We start from the raw sequence: 11,845 nt of genomic DNA on the forward strand, positions 1-11,845 counted from the left end.
CAGGAATGTGTAGATAAGATCTTTCCAACTTCAATCTGACTCCCCTTGTCTGCTCTTAACAGAATTTAACGTCAGCCTAAAAGGCCTTGGGAACAGAGAGAGGTCAAAGATGGCCCCAGGTGTCCACCCTTGATTAGATGAGGGAAGGAAGGGTCAGGCTAAGCCTCTAAGCCTGGAGCAAGGCATTCCTGAGGTGGGGCCACCTCACCTCCACGGGAGGCTTTGTGAATTCCGTGCCCAAATCATAAACAACCTTGTGTAGACCCAGTCCCAGATGAAAGGCTGTGAAGGGTTTCTGTGTCTGAGCATTGGTGACTGTAACATTCCCCTAGGCGGCTCGGGAATGGAACTTATGACGGAAGCATGTGGAGCTGATGACAAAGTATCAACCATAGGAAGAAGAGGTTCACTTATATTCTGTTTGTCATAACACAATTAGTTAGAGTCCCTTGTAAAATAGACGAACGGAAAGAGGCACCAAGAAACAAACAAACAAATGAACAAACAAAGAAGGGGAGAACTGTAAATTTGGAAGCAAAGGCAAGCATCTAGGTAAAGCACAGATAATGCAGTGAAAACTGCTAAAGTTCTCTTTGGGAAGGAAAAAGTATTCAATGAATCTCATTCTGAAAGGCAAGCTTTCAGGAGAGCAGGGACAAGCAATGGAGCAGTTTAGGGACATGGAATAACTCATAACGTCCACTTGTTCCACACCGTCCATTTGCCACAATAAGCAAAAAAAAAAAAAAAAAAGTGCTTGCTCACAACTGAGGCTCTGATCCACCTTTCCGAGAGAGAAGAATATGTACATTGTGTTACGTAAAGCAAATTGATGTAGCCCATCGTTGCAGCAGCTCCTGTTTCAACACATAAAGTCCCAAGGAGACTTCGGTCCCCGCGTGTTTGGCTCTGGGTCACTCCGCGTCGCACTGAACCCTGCATTCCCGTCTCCACGCACCCGGCACGCTCCCGGGTTGCGCGCGCACACGCACTCCCACGCACACGCACAGTCCGAAGGGGCTCGCGGGGACAACTGTCCCCTCTAGCGGTCACCCGAGCCAGCCCGGCCGTCTCACTTTACCTCCCGCGCAGGCAGGATGCCGGCCGCCACTGGCTCCACAGCTGCCGTCGGTCTCCGCCTCTCTCCCCTTCTGGTTCAGCAGATTGGGGCCCTCTGTGTTTTCAACAGGTACCATGGTCACCGTTGGACTTACAGCTTCTCCCTCGCCACCGGACCACCCCGACCTACCGCGCTGACAGCAATGGTCACTGTCCCCATGGGCAGCATGCTAAAGAAGAGTGGGAGGGGTTGGAGGGGGGGCGACCTTCGGGCAAAGCCAGTGTGATTTGTAACCAACTTTGTTTCTATTTCCGAAGGCTTTGCCCTTTTCGGTGACACAGGCTGTTGCTATTCCAAGCAGCCTATCACAGGCAGGGGGAGGGCCGTGTCTCCAGGATTGTTTTGCCTTTAGATGCAAGTTGGAAGCAAGAGGTTAAAAAGACTTCGGACTCAAAGGCAGTGTTTGGCCACCGGCTAAGGCTAGCTCTTGTGTTCCCGCAATTTGAAAAGCAGCTTAGAAAAAGAAGCATGCAGATTTAAATGCAAGTCTGCAAGCCACGAGTGGGGAACAAACGCCCACAGATGGTATCAGTTATTCTTGCCGAAGAGGAACACTTTATGTAAAGGCATACCAGAAGGAAAAGTATTAATTTTTCTTCTGTTAGCAATCCTGTTACCCTGAAAGCCACGACACTCTTCAGCTTAAACAAAGAGTAAAACTTTTTCGTTTCAACGGGATTTGCGTCTAGGTAAATGCCTAGCAGAGCTTTCTCTCTAGACCTGTGGGACGGATGAAGGCCTGCTCCCAACCCCAAATGCATCGAGTCTTTAAACACTGTCTAGCCTGAGTTTATAGCAAGATAGTCCTTTTAAAAATGCACAGTTGACCTGAAAGCGAGGAGCAAACAGAGGATCTTCTGTCAGGTTGTTCCTTGGCTTGGCTGGCGGGAGAATACTCGGAATTCAGAGATGACTGGAGCTGTTGTAACATGAAACAAATCAGGGCACCAGAGGGAGGGGTGTTTTACTGGTTTGTGAATGTGTACTTATATAAACAGTCAGACAGACTGACATATTTTACCATCCCTCTGTACTTAGCAAATCATATCCACTGAGAAGGCTGTGACATCACCTTAGAAATCTTTGGGGTAAAAACTTAAATGTATGAAGTACTTTATAAGACCAAAATTATGCTGAATGTGTGACCTCAAGTGATGCTTCCCCAAAATAAAGCTCGTTAGAGAAAATGGGAGTCAAATAACTTGCCTAGGCTTTTCAGAGCAGGTTGTAGCTCGGGGGTAGAGCGCTAGCCTACTTCGGAGTGCCAGAGTTACAACAAACAAACAAATACACCCAGTGCTCTCAAACTCTTCAAAGCTAGTCAGGAACAGAGGGGAATTCTCCTGCATTCTAACATTCCAGCCCCATCCAACACTCTTTCGTTCTTCTTGACCTTAAAAGATACCAGGAAACACAGATTCTCATATTAGCCATACCTGCAAGGGAACGCAGGTCTGCACTTGTCTGGGCAGTGACCTGTGTTTGCTTATTTTGCACACAGTTTGTGTCATTAAGTTTTTCATTAGCATCATTTGAACACCTCTTCCCTCATCCCTAGACATTTCTTTATTAGGCTTCGAAAGTCAGGAGCAAATGGAAACAGTCAACTATAATCCAATTACCATTCAAGGAGCATTGATCATTACCAGTAGAAGCTCAGAGAAGATCAATATAGCAAGACCAAAGAACTCATGATGCAAAATGGCTGAAGAAACTGCTTTTGCTTGTCCCCACGTGTGTTACAGAGTTGGCAGGTTTTATCTGTGAATATATATTTATCGGTTCGTCTCAATCCCTCGCTGGGAACCTGTAATGAACTTTGCGTGGGGTGGGACAAATGTTCTTGCTGTGGATGACTGGTACAAATGCTTTGTTTTATGACGGCTCCCCACCCCCACCCCACCCCCGCTTCCTGTTAGCAGGAAGTGCTGGATTGTTTGCTGGGGCAATTGAGTAGGCACAGGACAAACCCACTTCCAGAACACCTTATTATGATTGTAAGCAGCTTGGCGACTCATGCTCAGCTCTATGTAACTGCACTATTCAAAGACTCTGTGGGTATAAATCAGAAGTCAAGAATAAAGAACCAACCGGACTGACTACATTGCCTCCTGGCATCTGAATCTGCTTCTCGTCTCATGGTTGGCCTGACGAAGGCCATTGGCTATTTCAAGCTCTGGTCTACACTCACCTTGTTCTTTCACATCAAAATTGACTCCACTGTGCGGCCCCAGGATGTGCTGTGTATTTTCAGCCCTCGGAAACAGTTTGACTTTGTCCCACCTTTCTGCCGATTCACTTCTGCTTCCCCCCCCTACCCCCATCCAGAAGCAAGTGATAGAGATCAGGATTCTGGTTACCCAAGGTTCATCATAGAAGCTAGAGCCCTTCTTTGAAGCAGGCAATATAACTACAGTTACCTTTTCCATTCTCCCTTCAAGCAGGGTCTTGCCAGATTCTCAGAAGGAATGCTACACAGAAAGACCAAGAATCCGAGCATACAGGTCTTGCCGAGTTTCTCTTTCAGTTGTTACCAATAGACTACACCCTCAGAATCCATCTGCATTTCCACAATGGCTGTCCTGTCCAGTCTTTACTGAACCCAAGGATGAGATCAGTTTTCCATGGGTCTTCAGAGCTTCCCTTCTGGAGGGCCGTATACCGCAGAGAAGTGTAGCAAGATGAATGTTATACGGGTTCTTGGATTAGCTAGCCTTTCGTTATGGTTGTGCTGCAATGACTATCAGTATGGGTGGTAGGAAAAGCTACCTTGTCCTTCTGCCAGACCGATTGATCCCTGTAAACGCAATGTTTATTTCCAGAATGTGAACTTCAAGAGGGCAGGAAGCTGTAGGTTTCTATACATTCATCCATCCCTGTATTTCTAGCATCTGGGAGGACACCAGTCATGCTGTACCTGCTCGAAATGTCTGACACACAAATGGGCCAGATAACTAAAGCTCTTTTTGAAATATCGAAACCCAAATTATGATTGCCTATGACACTTGGTCCCTGCTCTCACCTTTGCCTTTGGGCAAAGTATCACTGTGGGATGCACTGAGGGAGTCTGAACTATTAAGGCCAACATTAAAAGCCGTTCTTCCACTCAATATATAGCCAGCCCCCAGGAGGCAGGCGGTCTGTCACTCGTATCAACAGTAAGTTAACCACATTGTACTTCAGACCACTGTTGATGGGCGGGGCCGTCAGGTCTTCAAACACTGCAGCTCACAAAATGGCAGCCTGAGACAGCAGATGCTTGGTTTTGTGAGAAGTCATTGGCCCCACTTTGTAGAAATCCAAACTCAAAGCTATATCAAACATGCCCCAGATCAAAAGATATTTTCCAATGTCTGGTTACGAAAAGCTTTAATCATGCAGGAAATATTTTGTAATACTGTCTTACTGTCTTCCCAATTACCTATCAATAATCCCCCATCTATTGGAATATATTTTTATTACAGCTAAATAAAGGGCAAATGCCTTCTATGTGGTACCATTAACGAGGTGTCTCTCCACCCTTTAGATTTCTTCTTTCAGCAAAGTTTTACAAAGAGTATTGAGCACAAAACCTAAGAATGCCATTATCCATGTTCCAGAAAACACACACGGCCCAAATCCTGGTTACACCACAGAACATGACCAGCATCCCAGAAAGGTCCTGTGTCTCTTCTGGGCAAAGTCCCACCCCAACCTCCAGAAGGAACCGGTACTTTGTTTGCCAGTCAATCACCTCCACCTGTCTGGACTCCTTCTACTAGGGGAGAGTGTGTGAGGACTCCTTGTGTAAAACCTCTTTACCTGTGTTTGCCCCTGAACTCTCGGTTCACTCTCTTTATTGCTGCATAACATGACTGAATACCCCGACTTACTTGTTTTCTCTTACGGACTCCTAGGCTGTTCCCAGCTCTTTAGATCCTAAGTAGAGCCATGGTGAGAAGAAGTATTTCTGCAGAAACTAGCATCTCGACATTGACCCAGCAGCTCAAGTCTGTTGGATCCCAGACCCACTGGCTTGCTTCTATATCCTGCTGCTTCTCTGTGCCGTATCACTATGTTTATGTGGACGTCTCTGGGGCTTCAATCTAAAAGGACTCATTACAGTATAAACACAAACTGAGAAATAGGATCTTTAGACCAACAAGGAGTCTAAATACAAATTCAGTGCGTGCTTAGTCACAACCCAATTAATACCCACTCTGGCATGATTCTTGTGAGGATATTTATTTTATCATTTTCTTATGTTACCTGAAGATATTTGCTCTCTAAATGGTTTCTTGTTTATTTGATTTTGAAATGGGCTCTTGCTATGTGGCTGGCTGAATAGAAACACTATTTTCAAAACAAAGATGATTTACATAGAAAACAATAATATTGGACAACTGTAATGAAGGCTCTCCCTAAACCTGACTGTGGTATTGGTTCCCCAACAGGTTGCCTTGTCTGGCCTCAGTTGGAGAGGATGCCCCTACTCTGACAGAGACTTGATGCACCAGGGAAGGGGGGTTGGGTAGGCGCACCCTCTCAGAGGAGGAGGAGGATGGAGGCAAGGTCTCTGTGAGGGGGAGACCAGGAAGGGGGAAATGTTTGGGATGTAAGTAAATAAATATAATTTAAAAAAAGTATATCGGTTACTTCTAGAGGTTGGGGTGGGAATTTCCTCAGAAGAGATGTAACTTTCCAGAATTATGTTTTTTGGTGATCCCTCTCCCTATGCTTTCTAAATGCTGGGATTATAGGCCTCTTCCACCCACCCCAAGCCACTAAAGGTGTTCAGTGATTCCTTCATATGGTTAGAGTATTATTATGGCTTGTTACATATTATTTAAAATATCCTAAATTACAAAGTGAACATAGGTAAGTTCACTGTATTTAATATTATATATTAGTCATTAAATATAAGACAGTGAAGCAATGCCGGAAAATGTTGATACTGCTACTTTAAGTAGGAAAATCAGTAGAAAGTTATATACTCAATATTTTCATACAAGCCTTCAAAATATACATGTATACATTGCTCAGGAACTTTGAAAAATTAAAATGAAGTATAACTGATATGGTAGACTGGCAATCATTTGTAAAAAGTATTGCCTTAAATTGTTTGGGGGATAGGAATGCAGCTTAGTGGTAGTTGCTTGTTTATTATTTGTAGAAGACTAAATTAAAATCCTCCCACTCCCCTTCCCACACACACGCACTGGAAAGAAACATACATGGTGGAGAGATGACTCAGTGGTTAAGAGCACTGGCTGCTCTTCCAGAGGTCCTGAGTTCAATTCCCAGCAACCACATAGTGACTCACAACCATCTGTAATGAGATTTGGTGCCCTCTTTTGCTGTGTCTGAGATAGTTATAGTGTACTCATATAAATAAAAATTATAGAAAAAATTAAAAAAAAGAAACATACAGAAAATGTGGGGCACCATGAAAAGACCAAACCTTCAAATCGTAGGAATAGATGAAGAATCCCAAGTCAACACCATAGACCAGATGTTCAACAAGACCATAGAGAAAAACTTTCCTAACCTTAGAAATGACATACTTATTCAGATACAAGAAGACAGATACACAAGACTGGAAAAGAAACCCCCCATGGCTGGCCTATCAATTAAAATACTAAGTATACAGAACAAAGAAAGAGTATTAAAAGCTTCAAGAGAAAAAGCATAAGTCACATATAAAAGCAAACCTATCAGAATAATTGCTGATTTCTCATGGAAAACATTGAAAGCCAGAAAAGCCTGGAGCAATACAGTCCAAGTCCTAAACAATCATGAAGGTAAATTGAGACTAATATACCCAGCAAAACTATCCACCATAGTTGCAAGAGAAAGAAAAAAACTTTCTCATACACACACACACACACACACACACACACACACATATGTGTATATATATATGTATTATATGTATATACATACATACATACATACATACATACAAACACATATATGACTTTAAATTTTTAGTATCTAGCAAACCAAACCTAAAGAAAAAATGCAGGAACCAATGCTGAAGGCTGCAGAGAGGAATAAAGACAACGAAGAGACCAGAAAGAAATACAAAGCTATAATTACGACACAAAGTCCAATGAAGAGCACAAACACCAAAATCCACGTCATAAGACCACAACACACACATGTCAATAATGACTTTGAGTACAAATGGCAGTTATCACTATCCTAATATCTGGTAAAAAAAAAAAAGAAAAGAAAAGAAAAGAAAAAAGACTTCAAATAGACTAAGCTAAACAGAAGAGATAAAGACAGACACCTTATTCTCATCAAGGGACTAGTTACCCAAAAAGACATTACTATTCTAAACAAACTCTTGTGCACCTAACTTTATAAAAATAAAATAAAATAAGCTATTAGGACTAGAAAGATGTCTCAGTAGTTAAGAGCACTGGCTTCCAGAAGACCTGATTTCAAATCCCAGCTGATATAAGGCAGCTCATGGCTATGTGTAACCTCAGTTCCAGATCTGGCACCCTCACACTGACTTACCTGCAGGCAAAACATCAATGCATTTAAACATTTAAAATATATATACACTACTGAATTTAAAAACACATGGTAATGTCAAAACATTAATAGTAAGCAGTTTCAAAACCTTATTTTCTTCAATAGACAGGTCATCTAGACAATTAGATTTAAATGACATTTAAATCTTAGGTATTAGAAATTATTAGAATTATTAGAAATATTAAAATTAAATGACATCATACATCAAATGCCCTTAACTTGTATCTCCAAACCCAAAGAATACACATTCTACTCAAAAGCACATGGGGGCTTCTCTGAAATAAACTGCATCCTAGGACACAAAAATCTTTTATGAATTCAAAAAGATTTAAATAGCTCTGTGTATCCTATCTGACTGACCACAATTAAATTGACAACAAACAAATCTCTAATAAATGGATATTAAACAACTCATAACAGCATGATGAGTGTTTCAAAGAGAAAAAGAAAGAAATAAAAATTTCTGGAACTAAATGAAAATAAAAATACAACACAATAAACAAATAAATACAAAATAAAAAAACTGGGACATATGTCCTCCAGGGAAATGTATGGCCCTTAAAGCGAACCAAAAAAGAACACAGGGGCTGGGGATTTAGCTCAGTGGTAGAGTGCTTACCTAGGAAGCACAAGGCCCTGGGTTCGGTCCCCAGCTCCGAAAAAAAGAACAAAAAAAAAAAAAAAAAACACAAAGAAATGACTTAATGAGGCAACTCAAAAAAGTTATAAACAAGATAAACTGAAACAAAACAAACAAAACCAAACAGATACAAACCAAGTTGATGGCAAGAAATAATAAAAATCAGAGCAGAAACTAATGAAATAGAAACAAAGAAAACAACACAAAGAGTTAACAAATTTAAGGCCTGGCTCTTTGAGAAGACAAGTGATTGACAGAGCCTTGGACCAACTAACCAAAGGAAAGAGAGAACCCAAGTTAACAAATTCAGAAACGAACAGGGAGATATTATAACAACCACTAAAGAAATTCAAAATATTATAATGGAATTCTTTCAAATCTGTATACCATTAAGTTGGAAATAAAAAACAAATGACTTATACAACTCAAAATTTTGGAAAAACATAAAAGAAATGGATGACTTTCTAGATTCAGCCAAATTACTAAAATCATACCACAAAGAAGCCAACAACCTTAACAGACCCATAATCAATAAGGAGGTTAAAATAATAATAACAATAATAATAATAATAATAATAATAATAGCCTTCAATTAAGAAAAAAGTGCAGGGCTAAATGGATTCACAGTAGAATTCTACAGACTTTCAAAGAAGATCTATAGCCAACTCTTCTTAAACTATAAAAGGAAGGAAGGAAGGAAGGGAGGAAGGAAGGAAGGAAGGAAGGAGGAAAGGAAGAGAAAAAATGCTTCTAAGCTCTTTCTGTGAATCTGGGAAGCTGGTATCACTCTAATACCAAAACCAGATGAAGGCGCATGTGCGTGCATGTGCAAGAGGGAGAGAGGGAGAGAGAGAGAGAAGGAGAGAGAGAGGGAGAGAGGGAGAGAGGGAGAGAGGGAGAGGGTTGCTCCAAACCCCCACTCCTTTTTGATATTATACTCAAAGCATGAGCTGGAGCAATAAGGCAAAACAAGGAAATTAAACTGATACAAATAGGGAAACAAATCAAACTATCCCTATTTTCAGATGACATAATATTATACATTAGAGATCCCAAAAATTCTACCAGAAACTTCTAGAAATGATAAATTCAGCAATGTGTCAGGATGCAGAATCGAGCTGCACAAATCAACAGCTTTTCTAAACACTGACGACAAACATACAGAGAAAAGGGCCGTGGATGCACACCCATTCACCATAGCCTCAGAGAAAACAATCTAAGGGTAAGCCTAGCCCAGGAAGTGAAGGACCTCTATAAGGAAGACTTTAAACCTTTGAAGAGGGAGTCAAAGGAAGACATTAGAAAACTGAAAGACATCCGTGCTTGTGGATTGCTAGAATTAACACTGTGAAAATAACCATTCTGCCAAAAGCTATTTACAGATTCAAAGAAATCCCAGTTAAAACCCCCATCTCATTGTTTACAGAAACAGAAAAAACTATCCTAACATTCATGTGTACCCACAAAAGACTCCAGATAGCCAAAATGATTCTGAGAAAAAAAAAAAAAGAACAATTCTAGAGAGATTGCCAGTCCAGATTTCAAGATATATCACAGGGCCAGAGTAATGAAAAACAATATGGCACTGGCACAAAGACAGACACATAGACCAATGAAATAAAAATCAAAGACCCAGATAGGAGTACATGTAACTTCAGCCATTTAATATATGACGATTCCCAAAATACATGCTGGAGAAAAGAAAGTATCTTCAACAAAATATTGGATGTCCATATTCAAAAGAAAGAAATTAAACACATATCCATCACCTTGCACAAAACTTAACTCCAAATGGATCAAAACCTAAACATGAAACACTAGAACTGCTAGAAGAACCATAAGTGGTATTCACGTGATACAGGTGTAGGAACGGACTGCCTGAGTAGGACTCTGCCCAAGAATAAAGGCAGCAATTGACAAGTGGGATTTCATAAGACTAAGATGCTTCTGCACAGCTAAAAAAACAATCAATGAAGAGGAAGCCCATGGAGTGGGAGAGAGTCTTTGCTAGTTGTACATCTGACAGAGGATTAACATCCAGAATATATGAAGAACACTCATCTTACCCCCCCACCCCACCCCCCAAAAAAACAGTCAAAACAGCAAGTGACCCATTCAAAATAAATAGGCCTGGATCTGAGCAGAGTTTTCAAAAGAAGAAAAAAGAATGGCTAAGCAATATCTAAAAAAAACCCAAAAAGTTCCTGATCCCTAGGAAATGCAAACCAAGGCAGCTTAAAGATCTTACCTTACCCCAGTCAGAATGGCAAAGATTACAACTGTCCACAAATGCCAGAGAAGATGGAGGAGGGGGGTTTGCAAAGTGGGGCAGCCCTTCTGGAAATCAGTGTGGAGAATTGTCAAAGAAACAAAGACAAATCTACCATACGGGCCAGCTACACAACATCTTGGCAAATGCCCAAAGGACTCCACACATATTTGTTCAGCCATTTTCATTGCTGCTCTACTCACAATAGTAAGAAAATGGAGATGACTTAAAAACCCTTCAACTGATGAACGGATAATAGAAATGTGGGATACTATTCCTCTGTAAAGAAAAACGAAATCACAAACTTTCTAAATGAATAGAACTAGAAAAGATCATATTGAGGAAGCTAATCCAGACCCAGAAAGAAAAACATTGCCAGGAGCCTGCACCAGCATTTTGGGCTTCAGAGCTGACTGGTGATCCTGGGCTTGTAACTCTCTCTAACTCTACTAGAGGTTAGAAGCTGATGGCTTCTGAAAACTTAACACTCTTACTTATTACGTGGCTGAAAACTGCTGGCTTCTTTTCTCTTTAACTCTGTGCTTAAATAAGCACTGGGGAAACTTAACTCTTTGTTACTGTTCTGTACTTCTAAAAGTGCTAAAAAATTTAACTCTTGGTGCTTATATAAGCACTGGGGAGTTACAAAAAGGATTTATTGCTAGTGTTCCTCCTTTCTCTGGCGAGCCAGCCAGAAGCCTCTTGCTGGCCAGGCAAGAGGCTCAGAGCTTGTTAACTTTTTTGAACAAGAGAGAAAAGAAAGAAAAGAAGTCACAGAGACAGCATGCCCCAAGTAAAGCAGAAAATGGCTACACCACCTTTATTGCTTTCAGTCTTTTTTACAGCAAAGCATTCTCTGTGTAAGGAAGAATTACCTCATAGATAATATTTTATATAGAGAGGAAGTTACAGAAAGGTATCAATAACAAGTTCAAAGCAATGTTTCATTCTATAAGCTCATTATAAGTTCAAAGCAACAGGTTTTACATGGCCTTGCACTATGGTGCACACCTCTAGCTTCATCCTTGGACTTGAATGTTTTTCCATGAATGCAAACTTGTCCCAAGCTTATACTTCTTAGTGTAATTATGAAAGCTTGTTATATTTCTTATGCAGTCTTTACTTACTGTCCTATGAGGAGAAGGCACATTTACTCTTGATTCTGACTTTATTACATCTTTCTAGCAAAATGAGTAAAGTCATCTTAAAACTTCCTTCCTAAAATTATTTTAATCAAACCAGGAATTCTATGAAATCATTATTTCATCTAAACAGCATTAATTCATAAAAG

The 11,845-nt window shown here is 40.8% G+C and overlaps 1 protein-coding gene across 3 annotated transcripts in view; it reads right to left on the reverse strand.

Moving 5' to 3' along the window:
• The window catches only part of Slc2a12 (solute carrier family 2 member 12), a 60,020-nt gene extending 52,287 nt beyond the window's left edge, over positions 1–7,733 (reverse strand). Inside the window, exons 1-2 of one of the 3 annotated variants that reach the window (XM_039110423.2) lie at positions 4,993–5,920; positions 1,082–3,917 (exon numbers count right to left, since the gene is read on the reverse strand). In XM_039110423.2, coding sequence (XP_038966351.1) covers positions 1,082–1,196 — 115 coding nt within the window. In that variant the 5' untranslated portion in view covers positions 1,197–3,917; positions 4,993–5,920. Of the gene's footprint in view, positions 1–1,081 lie in introns of all 3 variants that reach the window. The other 2 variants (NM_001107451.1, XM_039110427.2) reach the window with 2 other exon arrangements.
• Between the last annotated feature and the right edge of the window lie 4,112 nt (positions 7,734–11,845).

This window comes from Rattus norvegicus, chromosome 1, assembly GCF_036323735.1.
Source record: "Rattus norvegicus strain BN/NHsdMcwi chromosome 1, GRCr8, whole genome shotgun sequence".
Classification (NCBI taxonomy): domain Eukaryota; kingdom Metazoa; phylum Chordata; class Mammalia; order Rodentia; family Muridae; genus Rattus; species Rattus norvegicus.